Source organism: Triturus cristatus, chromosome 2_1 (assembly GCF_964204655.1).
Source record: "Triturus cristatus chromosome 2_1, aTriCri1.1, whole genome shotgun sequence".
NCBI classification, from domain to species: domain Eukaryota; kingdom Metazoa; phylum Chordata; class Amphibia; order Caudata; family Salamandridae; genus Triturus; species Triturus cristatus.
Window position 1 is genome coordinate 1,017,522,318 of NC_140581.1, and position 25,570 is coordinate 1,017,547,887.

Sequence of the window (25,570 nt, forward strand, 5' to 3'; positions counted from 1 at the left end):
AATTAAAAATAAATACATAACTTAGCATTTAAAAAACCGTACAAATTCACTGAAAAAACCATAGGTTTCACACACGTTATAGTTAGGAATTATCATTTACAAAACCTTGCAAATTCACTTAAAAAACCATAGGTTTCACACATGTTATAGTTAGCTGTACATTTCACTCGTAAAAAACCAATGAAATTCCACTTTCTAGTTAGATCAGGTAACTATAACTTGCGCGACCGCAATCCACAATGTGTAATTTCAGATGTCATCATTGATGTCATGAGTGATGTCACTGACCATGTCATGAGTGATGTACTATGTGACGTCATCAGCAGTTTATTGTGGGCACGCAAGTTATAGTTACCTGATGTAACTATAACGTGGAATTTCATTGGTTTTTTACGAGTGAAATGTACAGCTAACTATAACGTGTGAAACCTATGGTTTTTTTAAGTGAATTTGCAAGGTTTTGTAAATGATAATTCCTAACTATAACGTGTGTGAAACCTATGGTTTTTTCAGTGAATATATTATCTACTGGCGGACGCCAGTAGATAGTTATAGTTGGGACCTATTTTCCATAGGAAATCCGCAACATTCTATTCCCAATAAGTCTGGTGCCGGTTGACGAATCTTCGCGAAATTTTCCAAACTTTTGGCCAGCTCCGCTCCGACCCTGAAAGTTTCGTGGTGATTCGTCAAGTGGGTGCCGAGAAAAAAGGGGGGTCCCAAAACACGTTTCCCCATGCAATTTTCCATAGGATCTGTTGTCACAACTACAGCCCGAACCGCTGAACGGAATTACACCGAATTTGCCAGAGAGGTAGTCCTCAGTTCAGACTCGTGCCTTTTGCTTAAATGGTGTAAATCCGTTCAGTAGTTCCTGAGAAAATTAGAGTTAAAAGTACATATATATCTATGGCCGGGGAGGATCCGCGCACCCTACCCGCACCGTAAGCGCACCCTCCCCGAACCGAGCGCGCACCCTCCCGATCGCACGCTGAATGCTAATTGGCTGTCGAGTGTCTGTCTACATTCGAAACCAGGAACTGTTGGCGGCCATTTTCTGACTTGGTAGAAGCGAGGCTGAAGAAGCAAGGGGAATAACTGTGTAAAACATGTAAAGGGGGCAGAGTGGAAATACTCTGACCATCTAGGGGTGCTTAGGGGGTCCCAGAAGGACCCCCTGGGACCCCGTTTTTTTAAAAAGGCGAAATGCGCGCAGGGTGCGCGCATCCTATCACGTTTGGTGCACGGATCCTCTCGCGTTGGGTGCGCAGATCCAAAAACATGGAAAAAAATATATCAAATAAAGTTTTGAACATATAGTTTAAAAAAAATTGGAAAACCCCATTAAATTCAAATAATATTTGTTCAATTTTAAAAGAATTAATTGAAAAAAGAAGTTTAAAAAATGGTGATAAAAATGTATTTTAAGAAAAACATAATTAATGAAACACACTGAATTGGAAAAATATAGAAATCCAATCAAAATCATTAAACATGATATCTTTAGAGATAAGTTATAGATAGGAGTTAGCATTTAAAAAACCTTTGAAATTCACTGAAAAAACCATAGGTTTCATGCACGTTATAGTTAGGAATTGGCATTTAAAAAAACCTTTGAAATTCACTGAAAAAACCAAAGGTTTCAGGGGCGTTATAGTTAGAAATCGGCATTTAAAAAACCTTAGAAATTCACTGAAAAAACCATAGGTTTCACTGACCATGTCATGAGTGATGTAATATGTGACGTCATCAGCAGTGCATTGCGGGGGCGCGAGTTATAGTTAGCTGAACTAACTATAACAGGTGAATTTCTAGGGTTTTGTACGAGGGAAATGTCCAACTAACTAGAACGCCCCTGAAACCTATTGTTTTTTCAGTGAATATATAATGTATATGTAAACTTTCATGGTTTTACCGCTGTAAACCGAATAAAGTTGTTTGACTGACTGAACAGTTTAGGGTTGGTGACAGGCCATGTCTTGCTTTTTGCTATGTGATTTACCGTTATTGTGTTACGCACAGACTTTCAGGGAATGTGAAAATTAGCAACAGTATTCTGTATTTACACGCAGTAGACAAAATAAAAATGTGATAATTTTTATATCTGGGGGCACGTCTCTAATATTGTAAGTTTGAAAATCTTCACAAATGCACAATCCTGGCCTTTCAATTCTTTATCACATGTCTTTTGCTGACAGTAATGGAACCACACTATGGCAAGTGAATGGAGCACAACCTATAGCTTTATGAAATGGGTTGGGGGGACAGTACAAAAGACAAACTCTGGCTAAAATATGTTCACCAAGGGATTCAGCGGGTGTTGGGTATTCTGCATGTCCAGCCAATATGTTGGCAGGATGAATGATGCTGCCATTTTCAGGCAGTCAGTGATTCTCGGGATGAGCCTGGGGCATCACCACTTTCTGTGGGGGTGCCAGACCTCGATGCTGGTAGCCTCCACCTGTCAATTGCACACTATAAGGTGCCGGATCTGAATTTGTGTGACATTCAGCATTGTATTCTGGTCAATGAGTGCTCACTCTATTTTGCTGTTAGCAAGGTAAGTAAGATGGGGTCTGATTTGCTTTTTATATAATTCTTTGTACCTGGGTATGTTCGGTGTTTTCCAGTTACTCATTATGTGACAATATTCTGTTTTGGCATGCTCACATAATTCTGTCAAATGTATATAAATGTTTTTTCTTGTTTCTTTGTTTCTTTTCATTAGATGGGGATATTGGTATGTCAATGGGTATACATAAGAGTTCAAATGTACACATGTTTCGGGTGCCTTTTTGTTAATTGACTTGAAACACCACCTGCTGTGAGCAAATGCTATTTCAACCTGTATTTGTCTCTTAGCTCATGCTATTTGCTGCTTGTTGTAGCATTCTGCCTCCTGTGCAGTGATTGTATTGCTATGCAGGAGGGACTATTTTACACTTAAAACGTACATTCAACAGTAACAGTTACGTGCCAATTACGATACGGCTTGTAAAGGCTCCGACTGCATGTTTGAGCCTTCAGAGCCGCATTGTAATTGGTCACGCAGTTTACTCTCCGACTGTCTCATTATGATGGAGGCGGTCAGAAAGTAAATTGGCTGGTCTTTCTGGCTGGCTTCCGACAGGCTCGGGGAGACCATCGGCCAGTCAGAAGCCGGCTAGTAATCTCAAGGGCAGGACTTTTCGCCATTGAGATTACGATGCACGGTTTCCGACATGGTTTCCATCCCAGCCGGAAAGCGTATTTGGGGGCCCCCAGCAGGGCCCTCTTTGGTGCACGGCCTCCGGTGGGAGGCCAAGGGGGCACCTATGGAGCCCCCCTATTGATCCCTGAACCTTGTGGCAGGCACCTTGAGGTGCCTGCCATGGGGTGCAGGTATGAACTGCACCTCCCTTTCTTCAATGGGAGCTTGTGTTACGGCCGGTTTATGGCCATAACACTAGCTCCCATTGAGGAAAGGGAGCATGCGACCGAACATTGTTCGGTTGCATTGACATTAATTGGTCGTGACCGCCGACCGGCTGTCGGTCGTTCCCAGGACTGAGTCGGTGTCGGCGGAAGCAATTCCGCCCGACATTAAAATAAGCCCCTTATTGTCACAACCCTTCTTTGCCTTGTACATGCATTTTACACAAAAACAACATTTTTCTTTTACTGCCATTGTACCATGAAAACCCCCCAGCAAAGACCTGTACCATCACCACCCCTATTCTACCATCACTACCTTCAAGCATTGGCGAGGCCAGTAGATGTGGCTTTAAACTATTATCAAACCAAAATATCACCTCTGCACATGCTTTTGTTTTCCTATGTTGTCACACTAAACGCAGAGCTATTGGCTTTGTCATTTTTTGTTCTTTTTAAGCTAGTGTGTTCTGCCAATAGTATACAACATGACATTCAGAAACATTTTGCTAAATAGCTTATAGTTGGCCAACAAAAAATATTTGTTCATCAGAGGTGTTGTGTGCTTTGTTCCAATGCAGCACCGTTTGTGCAGTTTCCATTAATCATGAATGAACTCTGTATGGAAGGATTCCTTGTATTTCGCTGGCTAAACCGATATGAGGAAGGTTTGAAGCAGCTGATGGACTGGATTTTAGAGGTAAGAATGCCCTCTTGTTTACCCTCAAACAATCAAACAGAGGGAGGGGAGGAGTTAGTACAGTCCACCACACATCCTACCTGATCAAATGAACTAGACATAAAGGTGTGAAAAGGTGTGACGTCTCATAAGAGACACTTTCAGGAACATTATTTCACTCTAAATCATAGAAGTCTGCTTTTTAGGATGCAAGAATCCTCACTCACCAAAGTGATATGCTTCTTCAGATCATGCTCCATGGTGGGCGAGGTCTGCAATACTAAATGGGCTCTGCTGTTGGAGCTGTTTGGAGATCTTTTTGTTTTTTGTTGTTGATAAAAAGACGACCTGTAGTAGGATGTCTGGAGATAGGTGTTTAGAAAGTGCCTGGTGATACATTTCAGTAATGTTAAAACTGCAACAGATTTGCAAAGGAAGAAATAGTCTCAAAAGTTGTTATTGCTAAACATGTTTATGCCATATTGCCCATGCGGGTCATTGGCATTCATCAGCATCGATCAAAAAGATCCCTAATCTAAATATTGCCCTTCAGAAGATCACGTTTCACATGAAAAATAAGGCAGAGAGACCTGTATATAAGAAGGGGGATGGGAGCACACTGCTACCTCCCAGCACAGTTCGCCCCTTTGCATCCTGGTACATGCAGTTCAATTTAAATGCTTACTTGAAATTTTGCAGAGTGTCTCACCAAAGTTGGTGCAGGTTAGTGCTGTTAATCTCTAGACACATGTGTTTCTGGATTTCATCCTTCTTCAGTAGAGATAAAACGAAATTCTTCTGGGGTTTGCTGAGAAAGCTGCCACAATACTCTCAGGTCTCTGTACCTCTCCCTGGCGCACAGGTGCCTCCCATGAGCTCGTCAGCCCAGTGGCTCAAGGGAGCCTTTTTGAAACAGAAGGGGGATGGGAGCACACTGCTACCTCCCAGCACAGTTCGCCCCTTTGCATCCTGGTACATGCAGTTCAATTTAAATGCTTACTTGAAATTTTGCAGAGTGTCTCACCAAAGTTGGTGCAGGTTAGTGCTGTTAATCTCTAGACACGTGTTTCTGGATTTCATCCTTCTTCAGTTGAGATAAAACGAAATTCTTCTGGGGTTTGCTGAGAAAGCTGCCACAATACTCTCAGGTCTCTGTACCTCTCCCTGGCGCACAGGTGCCTCCCATGAGCTCGTCAGCCCAGTGGCTCAAAGGAGCCTTTTTGAAACAGAAGGGGGATGGGAGCACACTGCTACCTCCCAGCACAGTTCGCCCCTTTGCATCCTGGTACATGCAGTTCAATTTAAATGCTTACTTGAAATTTTGCAGAGTGTCTCACCAAAGTTGGTGCAGGTTAGTGCTGTTAATCTCTAGACACATGTGTTTCTGGATTTCATCCTTCTTCAGTAGAGATAAAACGAAATTCTTCTGGGGTTTGCTGAGAAAGCTGCCACAATACTCTCAGGTCTCTGTACCTCTCCCTGGCGCACAGGTGCCTCCCATGAGCTCGTCAGCCCAGTGGCTCAAGGGAGCCTTTTTGAAACAGAAGGGGGATGGGAGCACACTGCTACCTCCCAGCACAGTTCGCCCCTTTGCATCCTGGTACATGCAGTTCAATTTAAATGCTTACTTGAAATTTTGCAGAGTGTCTCACCAAAGTTGGTGCAGGTTAGTGCTGTTAATCTCTAGACACATGTGTTTCTGGATTTCATCCTTCTTCAGTAGAGATAAAACTAAATTCTTCTGGGGTTTGCTGAGAAAGCTGCCACAATACTCTCAGGTCTCTGTACCTCTCCCTGGCGCACAGGTGCCTCCCATGAGCTCGTCAGCCCAGTGGCTCAAGGGAGCCTTTTTGAAACAGAAGGGGGATGGGAGCACACTGCTACCTCCCAGCACAGTTCGCCCCTTTGCATCCTGGTACATGCAGTTCAATTTAAATGCTAACGCAACATATACTGTTCTTTTTACACATCGTGGCATAGGCGTACCCGCCGTCGCCACTATATTTACCACAGTCCTTTGGGGCAACTTGCTGGTGTGACGAGCAGTGTGCGACCAACTTTTGCATAATTTATTACGGCTCCCTTGAGCCAACGGGCTGACGAGCCTTGGATCTGCACCTGCGCGCCATGAGAGGTACTTGACCTTGTTTTAATTACATTTTGGCAGTCCACACGGCACCCCCTTACACTGACCTGCTCCCTGCTGACGAGAGGCAACTACCTCGAAACACGTGTCCAGGGATGGCTAACGCAACACATACTGTCTTTTTACACATCGTGGCATAGGCGTACCCGCCGTCGCCACTACATTTACTACAGTCCTTTGGGGCAACTTGCTGGTGTGACGAGCAGTGTGCGACCAACTTTTGCATAATTTATTACAGCTCCCTTGAGCCAACGGGCTGACGAGCCTTGGATCTGCACCTGCGCGCCATGAGAGGTACTTGACCTGTTTTAATTACATTTTGGCAGTCCACACGGCACCCCCTTACACTGACCTGCTCCCTGCTGACGAGAGGCAACTACCTCGAAACACGTGTCCAGGGATGGCTAACGCAACACATACTGTTCTTTTTACACATCGTGGCATAGGCGTACCCGCCGTCGCCACTACATTTACCACAGTCCTTTGGGGCAACTTGCTGGTGTGACGAGCAGTGTGCGACCAACTTTTGCATAATTTATTACGGCTCCCTTGAGCCAACGGGCTGACGAGCCTTGGATCTGCACCTGCGCGCCATGAGAGGTACTTGACCTGTTTTAATTACATTTTGGCAGTCCACACGGCACCCCCTTACACTGACCTGCCCCCTGCTGACGAGAGGCAACTACCTCGAAACACGTGTCCAGGGATGGCTAACGCAACACATACTGTTCTTTTTACACATCGTGGCATAGGCGTACCCGCCGTCGCCACTACATTTACCACAGTCCTTTGGGGCAACTTGCTGCTGTGACGAGCAGTGTGCGACCAACTTTTGCAGACCTGTATATAAGACTGTACACACAAATATCATAGACTGGTACACATATAACATGAAACCAGTTACACTAAACCGTTCCACTTGAAGACACTATGGTCATGTTAAAACAGGAAGAAACATGGAATAAACAATCATGACATTTTTGCATGTCCTGCATAATAATATATTTGATGGCCACCAAACCCATATACACACACAAAACCACTGTGTATGGTCACAGCAATTCAGCGTTACACAGCACACATGTGAAGGAAGAAGGACAAATAAATATGTAAACATAACCATGGGGGTAGGCTTACCCTATCAATTGATGGGAAAGGCCCGTGTAGGGTATGGTCTTCGTGTTGTCCCAATAGTCAGCCTTTGGAGGGCACAATGTAAAGAGAGGGAAAATATTGCAGTATTAGCTCGAATTGGAGCCCAGGCGGTCAATGGGCTGCTACTGCTCATGTTTTCATAGTTTCCTCCAGCAGTGGCAGTGCACCCAGAATAAGGAGGCGCGTGTTCCTGAATAGTGCCGAGTAGGGGGCAGTCTTCTCCTTAAGAGGAAGAGCCATTGCATACAGAAGCATGGGCTCAATGCAGAAGCGTCTGAAGTCGTGATGCAGCGTGTGTGTGCATCATACTCACAATGTGGCGAACACTGCATTTGAGAAACTAGAGCACATTGTGTAGAGCTGATATTGGTATGGTCTGTCCTTGTAGAAGCACCATGTTATTCATATTTAGAAATGGCATTTGAACAAAAAACATTTTTTTATGTTTATAAAAAACATCAAAAGAATGGTGTGGAAGGCTATTAATAAAGTTTTAAATACAGGACCGATTTTAAAAGGACCTACTTGATTTGGCTATGGTAGTGAGGATGTCTTTAAATACACAGGAATCAACTGTACCTTTAGATACAGTATGTTACAGACAGATGTATCTGTCCTGGTATAGGTACACAGTAGGATTCAATATATGCATTAATCAGTTTATAAGCTGCTAGAAAGTACACAGGACTTTAAAGTGCTATATCAAAGTATGGGAAAACTATCTCTATAATAATGACCCAGAGAGGTCATCATTTAGGCCATGTTTATGTTTTTTTATTGAATTTTATTAATTACGCAAACAATTAAATAGAAAAAAATTATCAGCAAAAATATGTTGACCAACAATAGTATTGCCATACTTATCATATGTAACTATTTGATAAAACAGTAAATGGAAACAGTTAAAAACCTAAAATATACATAAATTATAAGAACATATAATTATAAGAACATATACTAATTACTAATGTACTACTGATTCATAATATGGAATATGGAAAATACATATGTATAACTAACAAGTTGAAATATATTCTTCCAGGGTTTCCCACATAAGAGATTTGATTGAAAAGGACTTTTTGGTTCTTGAGTGTTATTATTGCATGCCAGCGATTGGTGATTACTAGTCCACACCACCTCACTTGAGTAGGCCTTGGACTGCTCTGCTACTCTGAGAGAGGCAAGAGCTACAATGGGGTGTTTGGTTCCCAGTGGAGGCTAAACAAATAATGGCACATTTTCTTACAGCCACAGAGACCTCATGCTTGTCAGCCATCTTAAAACACTGCTTTACCCCATCACCTATCTTAGCATACAATCTGATCCGCTAAATAAACCAGAACCCCTTTACTACTACAGTTCCCTTGCTCGCAATTTATTTGGGGGCAGAGATTGTCAAAAATAATGCCAATGCAGTCTGTCATTGGCTCTGCTCCTCATGAATTCAACATTATGATTTTGCCCTCTTTCTGCGATACCTGGTTTATGGGATCCCAGAGTAAACTTTTTCTATTCACAACACTGTCTTCGGAAAACTCATACATACCTAGTACCCCCAAACACAAAATACACGGAGAGAGGTTAAGCCTTGCAATAGATATGTTGCTGGGAGGGAGGCTGGGGAAATGACCATGCTATAGAAACATGTTGATAAACATCTGGTAAATATCATGTTCAAAGCCCTCTCTTGGCCAGCCAGTCAAGATTAGAGAAGTCGGACACACAGGGATAGAAGCCTAAGGATGAGTAGATGTTGAAAACATGTGGTATTGGTATGCTTTCTTAAACTTCAATGGTGATACCTGCAACCCAAAAAACGTTACTCTAAATTAGTTCTTTACTTTGTTTGTTTCCGATTTCTAACATGCACTTCACCTTATCACCTGTGGACACCCCAAAAAATACAAAAACCTAAATGTCTGTAACCATCATGCACAGGAGACTAAGAGACAAAAAAAATAGGGTCCTACCTTGGCCAGTAAATGGGTGTGAGCGAAATTTGCGTAAATACGTGAAATTCTAGGAAAATTATAAGAAAAGAAGCGTAATTATGCAAAAAGTCAATCCACAATATTTTAGGGCAAAATGCATCCTCACGTAAATTTTTCAAGCAAGGATGCAATTTGCTGTAAAAAATAGTACAAGAAAACAGAAGTGGTGCAAGCAACAGCCACTCACTTTCTGGTCATTCACGTTATTACCACACACTCACACACACATTTTGCCACGGGCAAGTGTAATGCGAAATTCCCAAAATTACTGGGATTACGTGATCTTAATTTAAATTACGCCTAGAAATAGTTTATACCCGAGGTAGACTGGGGAAAATTACCACATTTTGGGAAAAAATGGCCTACAATCTTCAGGTCAGCACATTCTCCTGCCCAGATAGACAGTGCAATTGAGGTTTTGCTTAAAACAGTAGATCACTTAGATTATTCAAAATTAGAAAATATATAATTTTTATACTTTCCATAAGAGATTGATATCCGTCAAGATATTTTTAAGATGAGCAGCTCATCCATGAACATTGATTCTGCCACAATGTAGTGATCTGTGCTTATAAGACATAATTGGTTGTGCAGACTAAGAGGCTGATTTATTATTTTGTGGACTAAGTTTGCTCTGTCAGGACGAAAGAGTAAATTACTCCTTCACCCTAATAAGAGTAACTGCCTAACGGTTCCTGACAATATCTTGAAAATTTGCCATATGGCTCCATCAAAAATGACGGAGCTGTATGGTAAAGTTTCAAAACTTTTTCCTATTCAAAAACAAAACCCCAAAGTGGGATTTTGTTTTTGAAAACAAAATAAATCAGTGCCCTCCTCGGCACTGTATTTATCTTCCATAACGATGTGGACATTTTTTATATTTTACTGCCCCTTCCGCCAGGGTGTTCCTGTTGGTGACGGGCTGTAAAATTCAGCTTTATGTCCGTCCATCTAAATTTGGTGGCCATCTGAGATGTCTGGCCACAATGGAGGCAGAGTAGCCTCCGCCATTGCCAAACTATGGTCTGCCTGCATCTAAATTTACCGAATGGACCATTACATTGGTGGTAAGGCTTCTCCGTCGCTGTTGCGGTGGAGTATGCTTACTGCCAATATATAAATCAGGGCCCAAATTCCCTATGAATACACACCATGTGTTTGGTATATTCGTCAGACTCCAGAAATCCATGGGAACATTTCCCTGGTTACCGTTCTGGAGAGTAAATTTGTTTAAAAAATGAAAACATCTCTGCATGCTTCATTATATCTTTCACCTGCATTAGACATTGATGCAGAGTTTGCACCAATACATAGCCCAGGAGGCATTAATTTTGGTCTCAAGAGGAAACAGACTACAAACTCCAATCCAATTACAAACCTAACCAAGAAATTCCTTGTACCTCCTTGGGAACCACTGTTTCAAATACTGAGTTGAATTAGAAATTGCATAATACAAATCCTACGGCGTGGAATCAGGTTTGTAGTTTCAAATGATGCAATAGTGAGTAAAATTTGTAGTTGTTTATTTATAGCTCCTTAACATTAAGCCAATGTCTATCTACATGTATCTGATATTAAGTTACGCTAATATTGGTCTCTGGCTTTTATCAGCACTTGAGGACCCCTGCAGCATCAAGGCTAAGTTGCCCTAACATCTGTCACTATGTATCAAGAAGCAAAATAAGGCTGCAGCCTGGACTACATCTCAGATTGTCATCCTTGGTACAGAAACCAAAGGGGAAAGAGGGAAATGTCCCTTGGGGACAGAGGGTGCAGGCAGAGTGCACTTCACACTTATTCTTGCCTAAGTAGTATGTAACTTCACCACCTATTTTGGAGTCCACTCGGCTGAGGGGGTAGCCCGAGTGTCTGGTTGCCGCCCCATTTCGTGGGCCTCCTTGATGCACTTGATGAAAATAACAAGCTGATATCTTGGCCTAAAGTTATGTTCTTACAAAAAAAAAGCTGATTGTTTAAGGGGGGGGCGGGGTGAATTGGTGTGGGGTGTGAAGAAAACGGCACCTAAGTTTGCTGCTTAAGCACCTGAAGTTGCAGGTCGAACTATCAGATTTTGGACCAAAGTGATTAACCTCATTCCTAGAAGGAGTCACAGGGTGGTGGGCTTGGGTCTTTTGCACCCTCTTTAATCACAGTAAGATGTGTGTTGCCCAAAGGCTTATCTCTAACACCCTTATATTTAACATTTATATTGGGCACTAGCTGGTTCTGCCCCGGTACCGACTCCGACGTCTGCTCCTCACGTACTTTTCAGCATGTCTCCGGGCCAGATGATGAGTTTAGGCCGAATTTCAATATGGCTGCCAACAGGTGGGGCCTCCTGGCTTTCGGGGGACACCCCTTGCTATAGTATTTAATGATAAACTATGCCCAAGCATCTTGCGAATATGTATGATGTTGAAAAAATGTTTATGGCCAAAGCGGATAAAAGCAGGCAAACATTGGACAGGAGTAGGTGGTTCTGAAGCAGAATAGAGCACTGGAAAATATCTGTTTAGTTTCAAGGGAATAAACGTTTTTGGAGAAAAATTGGAGAAAGGTGGTATTTGGTAGAGGATGCATAATACTGCGTGTAGAAGAAATCAGAGGACTGTCATGTTATGGAAGCAATAGAAACATTAAAGGAATTAATATTAATAACCTGTTCAAGTTGATGGGAGAGAAAACCTAGCAATGTGGCACACGATTGGGCAACCAAGATGGTTCGTGATTTAGGAAGGTTTAAGCATTTTTATGTGTGTGTGTGGGGGGGGGGGGCAGGTGGGGTTAAAAAGATTTTGATGAAATTGTTGCTTTGCAGCCAGTGTCGGGATAACACCATGTGCTTTTTTGTCTTTGCACAGGGAAAGCTGAAATACCATGAACACATCACAAAAGGCTTTGAAAACATGCCCGCGGCCTTCATGGGAATGCTAAAAGGAGAAAATACAGGAAAGGCAATCATAACAGCATAAGAGATACTGCACACCAGGGTCATTTCAGTACGCACACTGAAGCAAATAATGGATCTTTTTCACTGTGTAATACAAATGTTTTAATTCAGATTAATGTTATTAATTCCAACGTTGCCGGAAGATATTCTAATGGTGGCACACAATTCTCTTCATCAAAAAAAGTGCATAATATTCCTTCCACCTCAACTCTTCTGTCCTGTCATATATGAACAAACACAACAGAAGCAGGACATGCCTGCAAACCCTGTGACCACAGGGACTGATTGAACCATCTTTGATCCCTCGATCTGGACCCTCTGTGTTCCTGGACACCTGATGAATAATGAACTTCCCTGCTGACCATTTCAATGGACCAGTGTTGGGCTGGGATTGAATGATTGGGGTTGAGCATTGGTGGCTGCGTCCACCATTGGTTGCTTTAATTAACTTCTTGTATTGCAAAATAGATTCAATAAAAATGATTCCTCCCACTGTCTTCAATTCAGGGAACTGATGGACTAGAAATGCTGTTACAAAGACGAACCCCGGATGGTGCTCTTTTGCACTACCAGCCCATGACCGGTTTTAAAACTTTTCCTCTTCTTCCCAATTAAACAAATTTATGATGGACATTGGAAAACCCTGGGCTCTTTATCTGTACCTAATTTTACTGATTTGCCTTTATTTTCCATTTTCACTCTACTTAAGCGTCAACACCAGGACACCTGGAGTAAGGGTCATGTGCACAGCAAAGAAACAAATGATGGACTTAAATTGAATGTGTTGTGGCTAAATCTATGCAACATACTTAGCATTTCCCATCCTATATGCAAGACTATTCCACAAGAAGGGACCAGAGGCAGCACACTTAACACTGTGAGTAGCCCCATGAAATATTTGTATGATGAAGACATCTTTACTTAGCAAGCCTTTAGAGTAGTAACACAGAGTACATGACCTACCCTCTGGGTAGTGCAGGCTCATGTTGGTTACTGAGGTTGATGGCTCAAGAAGAAATTGGCTTATAAAGTGCCCCTTGAAGGAGGGGTAAGCAACACCTACACCCAGAGGTGCTGCAACAATTTTCAGATTGGGGCTGCTGCTAGCAATATTACATCACTGAAGCAGTCATGGAAATTATGAAAAATCCAAGCATCACACAAAGAATATCTGTTACAAATGAGCCACGTCCATTTATCAGGAGAGTGGTACGAATGCAGAATTTTGGAGCATACTGTCACAAATATATAACTAAAGCATAGAGAGTTAGTGCACTGTCATTTACAGACAGCACATTTTCCATTGAAATAGAGTCTAAATTTGCATAGACATACAGTTTTACTGATAAAACCTAATTGTGCACAAATGATAATATGTGGAAATCAGGTTTCTGCGAATATTTATCATTTGCGCATAACCAAGAAAAGTGTATTGATTTGCTTTAATTCTATTAAAATCTTTGTTTCCATCACAATTCAGAATTGCAAAAAAAAGTGCCTTGTGAGCTTTCCTAATCGCTGATATATTTTAAATACTTCTACAGGTATTTAAATGGTGGGTGTTAGAATACATTTTACATCCTACATCCTTTTCCCACTCCCTGTACCCCAGCAAGTTTCTCCCATAGTTCATGACAAAATCCTCTCTCTTTTCAACCAGGGAAAGAAAAGTAAACACCAATCTATATTTTAAAAGGATAAGCAGCAATCTGTCATATTTGATTAGCCTTACAGGTCACCATGCTAGCTTCACCTGTGACAGTTCTCCTGTCCAGTTTGGCTGCAGTCCCATAGCTGCCAAGGTTTCAGATTGCTTATGTGTGATATTTTCATGATTCCAGTGTAATTATGAGTGACATTCTACAAATATTTTTTGTTTCTTTATCGAAGTTTTATATAGCGCAAACTTGACCCGAAGATATCAGAGAGCTTTACATGAGCACCAGTTACGTTACAGATGGACACATTCATTTTCGTTAGGCACAGGGAGATTAAGTGATATGCCCAGAATCACAGAATGTTGAGCGTCATTGCAGAGACTCAAACCCGGTTCCCCAGGCTACATCCTTTCCAATGACTATGAGTGACCCTTTCTTGCGAGAAAAAATCAAGCAATGAACAGAAGGGTAACCTATAAATATCAGAAATTACACCCATATAAACTATGAGAAACTCTTAAGATCTTAAAACTGCTTCAAATAAGCAGAAATGGAAGGGCATTAACAGACAATTCACAGAGTGTCTGTCCACGCCTTCCACTTGGGACCCGACTGTAACCAAACTGAAAGAGGGTGCAAGAGAGGCCCCAGCATGCTGATCTCAGCTGCCTCAGCCTGCTAATAAATTATGATAATTACTAGTCATGACAGGCTGACATACTAACTCGGTCTTGTGTACTCACAGCGTGGCTGAAGCATCAGGAAAGCCTCAGGAGACTGAGAGACTGCATATTCACAAAAAGTAAATTCAATTATGAACTTATTATGGACTGACTCCGGAGCTTGGATTTTTCACAGTCCCTCTGACTTTAGTGATCTAACATTGATGGCAGCACCAGGCTACTCTAAAAATTATTCCAATCCCAGAGTTTGCATTTGTGTAGCATTTGGGGCCAACAAGCTGTCCAGCACTGGTGTAAAAATGAACCTCCCATTCAATGGGTTCTCGAGTTTCCCAGGGCCATGCGTACCACTGCCAAGTGCATCCAGTCCATGTATTTTCATTAAGTGTAATGGGATGACAAGGACTTAAGTACCAGGATGCATAGAACCCAAGGAATGGATATGCTACTGTTACAGTAAGAAGACGACACATGGCGAGGTGAAGAGTCTTCTTTATTCGTTCCTTTCACCATCACAGGTTCCAGTCAGCTGGAGTCAGCTGTGTAATGTTCATAACACACAAGGTGGGCATATACCAAGAAGTACAGGGGAAGGGGGTGGCGGGGCATACCAAGTGTATATTATGACAGTTCTCCTTACATCGGGAAGGTAAGGGAAGGAAAGGATGGGGAAATGTACAATTCAATAGATGAGCATAGAACAATGCAAGGCGGTAACAATGCAACAAAATGTAGTGCAAAAGTCTCTTATCCACCCTGGTGTGGAGTAGGTTCTTTGGAAGGAAAAATACATAACACTAGATGAGCAAAAACAATGCAAGGCACAACTGAACAACCTTTCAGTAGTGCAATATTCTCTTATCCACCCTGGCATGGATTTGGTTCTTTGGGATCTCCAGGGAGAAACACTTCCCATCTCACCCCCAGGTACGTTGTCACGCTTATGAGGGCCAATCTTGTCCATGCTCCAGGTTTGCCCATTTGCAAGGTGAACCACATTTCTGCCCACTTTAGTTACCTTAATAGGTTCGGAAAATCTGGTAGCCTTGCTCCTATGTGGTTTACGAAGGTCCACCTGAACCCAATCCTCTTCTTTGAACATGCACGATTTAATGTTTGGTTACATCATACCAGTTTTTATACTTGGATTGATGATCAACCACTCTTTTATTAATCTCTTCTCGATACTACACGTGTACCTTTTCTTCTCAGCCCTGGAGGAGAGAGTCTGGTTTTAGGGACTCTACCTTTCAAGGAGGTAAAAGGGGAAACCCCTGTGACTATGTTGGGGGTTGAGCGATAGGCCCAAAATGTATCCTGTAAAGCATCTTTAGCTAGGATTCCCAATATCTCTGCTCGCTGTAAACATTCCTTGGCTAAACGGTTCATACGTTCCACTAACCCATTGGCACGGGGACAATATAGAGCCTTTTTGTGATGAGTAATGCTCATTTGAGACAAGAAATCTGTCATGTTTCCCGATGTAAATTGTACCCAGTTATCTGTATCAAGAATGTCTGGGATTCCTTCATCAAAAAACACATCTTTCAAGAAATTGATGAGTACACCTGTGTTAATTTGGTTCACACACATGAAAACCACCCAACGAGTGTGATAGTCCACCATAACCAAGATGTAGCGTTCATTCAAAGTTTTGAGGTTGAGGGGACCAATGATATCGAGGGCTAGCTTTGACCACGGACAATCTGGGACTTCAACAGGGGACAAGGGGGGCTTCCGGGCCTGATGTATTTTGTCTGAGCGGCTACACTCCAGACAGTCCCGTACCATGTGCTCTGCCATAGTATCCATTCCTGGCCACCAGTAGTCCAGTCTGATTTTGTTTTTGGTGAGACTACGCTCTAAGTGGCCAATATGGGCTAGATCTACAATTCTTTGTCTCAGTTTAACAGGTGGAACGATTTTCTCGCCCCTACAAACAGTTCCCTCATGAATGTTTAATTCAAGTCTCACATCCCAGTATCTACTCAATGGTGTCGGGACCTCACTTTTCCCATTAGGCCACCCATTAATTATGTATTCTTAAAGGACCTTCATTTCTTCATCCATCACTAAGCAACTGTTCCATTCCTCTTTATCAAGACATTACAGTAAGTATGACCTCCTCAGATTCAACCAGGTTAGCACAATCATCAACCTCAGGTGGTGAGCGAGATAAAAAGTTGGATACAACATTTTGGGCCCCGGTACATATGTGACTGTGAAATTGTACCCCTCCAGTCCCAGGACCCATCGAGCAATCCTCTGTGTGGTTTTCGCTGACCCTTTTGTGGTGAACGCATACATGAGGGGCTTATGGTCAGTCATCACAGTGAGGGGTATACCCCACAAGAAAAAGTAAAAATGTTTAATGGCCCAGGCACAAGCGAGTGCCTCTTTCTCCACAACAGAGCAATTTGCTTCTGCACCTTTAAGTGCACGAGAAGCGAAGGCAACCACCTGCTCCTTGCCATTGACGAATTGGGTGAGACTAGCCCCCAACCCTTTGTTACTGGCGTCAGTGTAACGAACAGTGGGTTTTGTGGGGTCGAATCTGCCCAACGACGGGGCGGATACAATGCTCTCATTCACTGTGATAAAAGCAGCCCGACAGTCCTTGTTCCACACAAAAGGGGTCCTAGCTTAAAGTAAGTTTCTCAATTGTTCCACAATGCTGGCATAATTGCGAACAAACTTAGCATAGTACTCCCCAAGAAAGATTTAAGGTCTTCAACACAAGTTGGGGCAGCAGTATCCTGGATGGGGAACAGCCATTACAACGCGGGTTTTACTATGCGTTGCTATTACATCGCATGCGTTACAACGCATGCAATGTTACAGTGCGTGGTAAAACCACGCATACCATTACATCGCATGCACTTTTACAACGCATGCGATGTAATGTGGCGGCTATCCAAGTCGTTGTGAGGAAACTCAGGCTGTTTCCTCACAACGACGTGAAGCAAGTAGGAAGGAGGATCCGACGGTGACGCTGGAAAGGAGAGAGGTAAGGGGGTTTGCGCTTGGGGTGGGGGTTAATTTTTTGGGTTTTTTGTAGTGTAAAAGTAGTGTTCTGTGTGGTTTTTTTTAACGTTTTAGTGCGTTTTTTTGTAGTGTAATGTAGTGTATTAGGGTTTAGGGTAGAGGTTTAGGGTAGTGTTGTAGAGTTTGTGTAGTGATTTAGTGTTTTAGGGTTTAGGGTAGTGTAGTAGTGTTTGTGTAGTGTAGTGGTTTAGGGTAGTGTCGTTTTTTAGGGTGTAGGGTAGTAGTGTTTGTAGTGTGGTGCTTTAGGGTTTAGTGTAGTGTTTGAGTAGTGTAGTGTTGTAGGGTTTAGGGTAGTGTAGTGTTTTAGGCTTTAGGGTAGTGTAGTAGTGTTTGTGTAGTATTTTAGGGGTAAAGGATAGTGTAGTTTTTTAGGGTTTAGGGTAGAGTAGTAGTGTTTGTGTAGTGTTGTAGGGTTTAGGGTAGTATAGTAGTGTTTGCGTAGTGTTTTAGGATAGTGTAGTAGTGTTTTAGGGTAATGTTGTAGAGTTTGTGTAGTGTAGTGGTTTAGAGTAGTGTAGTAGAGTTTGAGTAGTGAAGTGCGTTAGGGATTAGGGTGGTGCTGTAGTGTGCGTGTGTTGTGTTGTGTTTTAGGGTAGTGTCGGGGGTCATGTAGGGTAGTGTAATGTAATTGTAGGGAGAGGACTGGGGGGTGGGGGAGGGTTGTGTAGGGGTAGCTTAGTCACTTACCTTGCAAACTAACCACGAATATAGCTTTACCACGCATGCCTTTGCGTTGTAATGGCATGCGTGGTAAAGGCATATTCGTGGTAATAGTTTGCGATGTAATGGCATGCGATGTCATTGACTTCGCGTAGTAATACCCGCGTTGTAATGGCATGCGTGGTATTACTATGCGATGTAATGACATACATCCATCCTGGATAGCTTCAACCAGATATACCTTGGGCTTGATTCCATCTTGAGAAAAGGTTTGTCCTGGGTATTCAACAGATCCAACACCAATACGAAATGTTTCCTTTTTTAGGGTCAGACCTGCTGCCTCGAGTTTAACCAACATACTCCTCGTTATAGTATTGTGTTCTTCCAAATCTTTCCCATAAATGAGAATATTGTCCTGAAAACAAAGGGTACTTGGGAGGTCCTTGAGCACATGTTGCATAATCCTTTGGAAGGTAGCTGCTGCTGAAGCCAACCCAAAGGGCATGCGAATGTACTGGAACGCCCACAGAGGGGGTTACAAACGAGGTGAGGTGGCGGGAGTTAGGGTGAAGCTCAACCTGGTGGTATGCAGAAGAGAGGTCAAGAACACTAAAACAGCTCGCACCTTTGATAAGGGTGAGGACCTCATATATGCGCGGCAAGGGATGCCTGTCCACCCAGATGTTCTTGTTTAAATCACACAGGTCAACACACAATCTGATATCCTTGCTGGACGCTTGGTGGTCAGAACAATGGGGGACAACGACTGAGAGCTTTCTATGGGTTCAATGACACCCAGTGACAAAAGTCTGTCTAGTTCGGCGTGAAGAAGTGTGTGCATCATGTGTGGTATTGGCCTGACTGTGAGCCACCAGTTTAGCATTGGATTTGAGCTTGATGGAGTGTTGGTAGTTTTTAAGCAGACCCAAATCCTCTGAAAAAACTTTCGGGAAATCATTGCAAACCTCTGTACCCCCCACTGATGGATCCACCAAAAGAACTTGATCAGGACTGTTGGGATTTAACTTGATACCCAGTTCTCTTTGGTGTTTCCACCCCAACAAAATAGATCCTTTTTGTGTGATGTAAACTTTGCCTACTGTGCTCCTCCCTTTGAATCCTATGTTCATGGTGGCTATTCCTATCAAGGGTATGGGGTCACAATTATAGCCACCAGGATGAATATCAAGAAGTTGCATGTCTTGATGCCATGAAGGAAACAGTTTAGTAAACATCTCAGCTTCCACTAATGTATAGGGGGAGCAAGAGTCTGCAAAGACGGTCACCGGTTTTTTATCCAAGGTGATTGTGCATGAGGGGAAATCAGTGGTTTTGTCAGAGTTTTGTAGTTGGAACACCAATTTAGTATCTTGGGGAGAATCATGTTCGATGGACAACACAGACTTGGAACATTGATCTCTACAGACCCTGGCCAAAAGACCCCTTTAACCACATTTGTGACATGTTACTGATCTGGCTTGGCAAGCTACATTATTTGCTGGATGACTAGGACTGCCACATCTGTAACATTTAAGTTTGGTGCCCAATTGAAGAGCATTTGTTCTCTTTACCCACATCTTGTTTACTTATCACATTGACATCAGCATGTTTGTCCCCATCCTCTTTCATTGCAACCATGCAATCGGCAGTATGATTGATCCCAAATGCTATCTCTGTTGCCTGTTTAAGATCTGGGTTGGCCACTAAGAGTCTCTCTTGAATTTTTGGGCTGTTGGTGCATCTGACCAACTGGTCCCTAATGAGGGAATCCTGTAACGCTTCGAATTCGCAAGCATTGGCCAGACCTTTTAATGCCGCTACAAAGGATTTGACTTTCTCGCTCTTGCCCTGAATTCTAGAAAAGAACTTATGTCTTTCTAATACCACATTGTTTTCCAAAATGTTTTTCCAGCTTGCTATCTGCGACTAAGTACACATTCTCCTCATCATCCTCTCCTGGTGATGCCGAAATATTATCATATCTTTTGCGGCCTTCAATCCCTAAGTTTTGAAGTAGAGTATGTAGTTTGCGTAAGGATGAAAACGCATTAGTCCAAACTATTGTTTCCACGGTAAAAGGGGTTCACCAACTTCATTGAGGAAAGGGGGTGGTTGAGACATATTTGTTATGGCCATATTACCTCTAGTTTCACAGGAGGACAGTCAGTAAGTCTGATGTAGGAGGATTTGAGAAGAATCACCAAAAAGGTCCACGTAAAAGTTTAATGCAGAAGGCCAGATAAATACCTGATATGCCCAAAGCAAGTACTTGGCCAGGGGGGGAAAACAAAGAGGATAAGGGTTAATACAGAAAAAAACAGGCCAAATGATCAAAGGTAGATCACTGTGGAGTCTGGCTTCCACACAGTGATATATAGTACAAGCACCAGCTGTGTCTGTCAACGTGAAGTAGGCAGCAGAACTGTAAAGAAAAATTGTACCAAAAAGCTGGAGCTATGAAACTACGGAGTTCGGTTCTCCCACAGAGAAAGGATACCAGCGGAGCTGTGCCTGTCAGCGTGAGGCAGGCGGTATGGAGGCTGTGTGTTAACTGAACGGGGGCCAAATGAGGAAGGAGAGAAAAGTATAAATGTATCCACTTAAACGAAAAACCGGGTGACAAGGCCCTTAAAATGAACTGCAAGCATTAGCTGTGCCTGTCAACATGGTGTGGGCAGTGACCCGGTGATAGAACATGAAGGGAAATTGACGGGGAAGCCCCCTGCATCGATGAACAGCGTGGCAGGACTGCGCATGCCCCATCACCAAAGAACGCCCCCGGAGGCCATCCCTGCGCTGCCCCGCCTCAGGAAGGAGACGCCACAGGAGCCGGAGAACAGCGGAGAGAGGAAGGATGGTGCATCGAATGTAGCCGACAGTGAACACTGTAGTGAAAGTGGTAAACAGCGTTTACTTCGCATGCGATTCTTCGCATGCCATTACCACACGGACGTTAGTACGACCGCGTTGTTAGTTCGTATACCTTTACTACGCAAGTCGGAACAGCGACTTGCGTTAGGGGGGAGAAGGTGTTGGATTTAAAATCCAACACCTTCCCTAGTGTCCGCATAGACTGGAGTTGGAATAGTATATTATACTATTCCAACATCCAGCGCCCCCTACTGCAATTCGTTGTTCCGAATTGCGTAGTAAAGGTATGCGAACTAATAACGCGGTTGTACTAACGACCGCGTTGTAATGGCATGTGTACTAAACGCATGCTAAGTAACGAGTGATATTCGTGAAAGTTCCTAGGCGGAGACTCGCTCCCACACCACGGCGGAGACAGCGAAGGCAATGGAAGCCCTTTCCATGGGGCACCACTCGTGAACTCTGGCGAATGCTACTAGGCGGAGACTTGCTCCCACGCCACGCCGAAGACAGCGAAGGGGAATGGCCTTCTCAGCAGAGACTCGCTTCCATGCCAGACGACTCTGAAGGAAGGTATGCCTCGGCAGACAGCCGCACCAGGTGGAGACTCTCTCCCACGCCACTACAGGGGCACGCTGTCGGCACATCCGTAGGATTGGTCCCACCACAAAGTGCAGGCCGAGACATGAGAGAGAGAGACCCCACAGAGCCACAGCCACCAAATGGAAACCAGTTGGAGAAACACTGGCGTTACAAACGCAGGCAGGCACAATTCAACTTGGAGACCGGTTCCAATTGAGACGACAATAACAGCAATGGAACAGTGAACTGTGGCCACGGTGGTGAGGCACGGATGATCAAGGAGGAAATGCATCCACAGATGGTGAATCCCCGAGAAAGAAGGACTCCGAGCCAAGGGCAGCAGGGAGTGCAAGGGCAGCATGATTGGTAGCAGTAAAACGTGAGATAAGGAGTACTCACTCAGACAGTCTGTATTAAAGTTGAAAGTATTAGCTGGCACTGGAGAACATATTGGGGTGATGGTGAACCGTCCCCACACGCTTCATCGTCGCCAGTGTTACAATAAGAAGACGAAGCGAGGTGAAGAGTCTTCTTTATTCGTTCCTTTCACCATTACAGGTTCAGGTCAGCTGTGGAATGTTCGTAACACACACGGTGGGCATCTACCAAGAGGGGTAGGGGGTGGCGGGACATACCAAGTGCATATTATAACAGCTACTCATACATGGACCTGAGAAACATTAAAGTTCTGGTTACAGGGAGGCACAAGGTTTATGAGATAGAGGCAATATAAGAGGTGAAGTGGGTGGTAATGTGCAGGGAGGATAAGAGGCACAGGCATGGGGGACACAGAATGGGGGTTCTCACCAAAGAACATCCAGCTGCTGTCCGACAGGCAGTCCATTATTCGGCAGAACTGTTCTAGCACCCAGGCAGGAAGGTCCAATAGCAGCTGGGTTGCGGGTCTTGGAACTCCCATGACAGGAGCTGCCATCTTCTCTGCTGCAGGCACAGCGCCCCCCACTGCCCTGGCATGTGCTCCTCAGCTCTTGTCTCACTCCCCGGGTCCTTGGGGCTGTTGAGTGTGAGGCACATGGTAACCTGCAGTCTTCTGTGGTTGTTCAGAAGTGAGAGTAGAATGTAGTCAAGTCGGAACATGTCTGTTGTGGGTTGAAGATGTTTGAACTCAGGGCAGGGGGTGTCCACCAAGACAGGAACTGTTACCCAGATAATGAATATCTGTGCGGCACACGGCACAACACGTTGAGAGTAGGGTTGGGAGCTGGCTGGCGGTTTGAGAGTTAACTTAAACTATGCACTGCTCACGCGCCGTGGGTGGCCCACCTATAGATGTCTCTATACGACACACGAGTGACTGTCCTCGCATCTGCAGTAACCATTGGGCAAAATCAGACTGACTCTCATGACGTAAGGGCTGAATGCCACGGTGTTGGGGAAATGGGTAACATTGTAGCCAGAGCGTGCTCAGCTGAGCCAGCCCCTGAGCCTGCCACAAACAGCGGGGACCGTGCGGTGCTACTAGCTTGCTCAGACACAGTGGTGCTAATAAGAGTGCTCCGCTTGACAGCTAAGAAAGCACTATATATACGTGACTTTGCATATCGGTGCAGTGATGCAGACCACCACACTGAAATGCGTTAGTTTAACTCCTGATGCGTGGTACTTCGCAGGGCTGCAGTCCGCTACCCTCTGTTTCTTAGGTTTGTGCCTCCTCTGCTCGTTTTCTGACTTCTTTTCTGCTTGCTTAATGCTAATTTTTCTGCCCCGTATTTTTGCCTCTATGCTAGTTCTGTTCCGTATTTTGCCTCTTTCTGCTCAATTCTGACCTTCATTTTTAGGTCTCGCCTAGCTGTTGCGTTCACGCAATCGCTATGCAAGACTCTAGTAAGAGGGGCATTTCAAAGTGCTCCCAAAAGTGGATTGCATGGCGAGCACGCGCACAATCACGTGCATCGTGCCGCCATGCAATCCGCTTGGGAAAACGCTTCAGCCTACTGGCGCCCTCGGCATCATACTTCAAAGGGTCCGCTCCCAAGCCTGGAATGCGCTCCACCGCCAAGCGCGCGCGCCACGCTCCGCCGCGTCTCGCCGTAATTGAAACATAGCATTTGGCCATCTTGCATTCTTTTAATTTGAATGTTTTTTTTTTACATTGATGCCTTCCGCCCAGAAATGTTGAATTTGCCCGTCCCGCTTCTCTTCATTTGACTTTTTTTTATTGACATTTCTGCCTTTGCCCGTCGCAGTTTGTTCTCATTTGCACAAGTGCAGTGTTTGCCTTCCGCAGGTCGCAGTTTGTTTTGATGGTGCCGCTGTCCTCTAACTATTTTGGAGCGGCAGTAATGGTGCATGTGCACGCTTCTCGGAGGCAGACCTGAAGCTCTCTCGCCAGGGAACGGTCCACCACATCACCGCCCGCTCTTCATTGCAGACACCGGGTGCTTCAGTCAGGGGTCTTCCTCCTTCTCCATTACGCGGCTGCACCCTCCAGGCGGCAACAACAGCCTGCCACCGGCGCTGATGTGTTGCCGGTTTCTCCACATTGGGTGAGTGCATGTAATAATGCTCATGATGCTTTCACCTTCCGCCCGTCAGTTTAGCATTTGCCCGGGTGCAGTTCGTTTAAATTTGCCCGTCCGACCCGCTGCTTTTCATTACGTTTTTTTTTTTTTAACTTGTTGCCTTCCCTCCGCTGTCATACTCCTGGCTCCTCCATACTCCTAGCTGTCCTGCAAATGGCCTGGTGTATTTCTAACACCCACAGTTTAGTAACCGAAGCACTGCCAAGTAAAAACAATTCTGCTTCTCACAGAAGTTAAAGATTCAATTGTTGCAATAGCTGCTGAAGTCTCCAGACCTGTTTGCGCAACATTAACTTAACTGAATCACAAGACGTGAGCAATTAAACGATGTACTTGTAGAGATCTAATTTTTTTTGTTGGCAGTTTTATTTAGCGTGAACTCTACCTGAAGGTATCAGCTCGCTTTACAATGAGCACCTGTTGCGTTACAGACGGATATATTAATTTTGTTAGGTATGGGTAGGTTAAGTGGTTTGCGCAGAATCACATGGTGTTGAACGTCACTGCCGAGACTCGAACCGAAGCATTCATTGTGTACAAGGCCTGTACTTTAAGTGATGCATTGCTTGTCTCACTGACTGTGACATGACAGTCATGCTCCATTCCTTCGTGTATCTCTTCATCCACACACTCTGGTTTTGTCAAATAAATTGTTGTCCAATTCCTCTTCCTCCCTGGATGAAGGCTTCTTTCTTGAAGATGACACAATGCTGGCCGGTTTATCCAACTTGTCCTTTCCGTGGCACACCTTTTTAAAAATTTTTTTATTTTTTTACTTTCAGGGTTCGTGTTTGTTTCCGACTTTTTAAAAAAGACTCTCCGCTTGTTGTAGGCTTTATTCAAAGAGCACTATGTTGTATTTTGACTTCAGGCAGTGTCTTTTAACTGGAAATGGCATAATTGTTGGTAAAAACTTCAAATACTGTTCATCTGATGTTTAGACCGTAGGAGGTCCAAATGCCACTATACGAACTCGGACAGTGCATCCCCATTGGATAGGGTGAGGCTCCTGCTGTATGATGGGGTCTCTGGATCCTTGTTGGGGATTTGTGTACAGCGCGTGTCATATGTTTCCTGGGCCGCTCTGCGGACACGAGTTGCACGTGCAGTTTCGGAGCAGCTTTGTGTGGCCCTTTGTCTGCGACATTGGTAGTGAGGTTACAGGAACTGATATAGCCTAATGCTTAAGTGTT

General features: G+C 44.0%; 1 protein-coding gene across 2 annotated transcripts in view; it reads left to right on the forward strand.

Moving 5' to 3' along the window:
• Positions 1-12,966, forward strand: part of LOC146866244 (prostaglandin reductase 1-like) — a 336,856-nt gene extending 323,890 nt beyond the window's left edge. For both annotated transcript variants that reach the window (XM_085634947.1, XM_085634956.1), the window contains 2 exons: positions 3,993-4,111; positions 12,247-12,966. In XM_085634947.1, coding sequence (XP_085491073.1) covers positions 3,993-4,111; positions 12,247-12,357 — 230 coding nt within the window. In that variant the 3' untranslated portion in view covers positions 12,358-12,966. The remainder of the gene's footprint in view (positions 1-3,992; positions 4,112-12,246) is intronic.
• Positions 12,967-25,570: the final 12,604 nt, after the last annotated feature.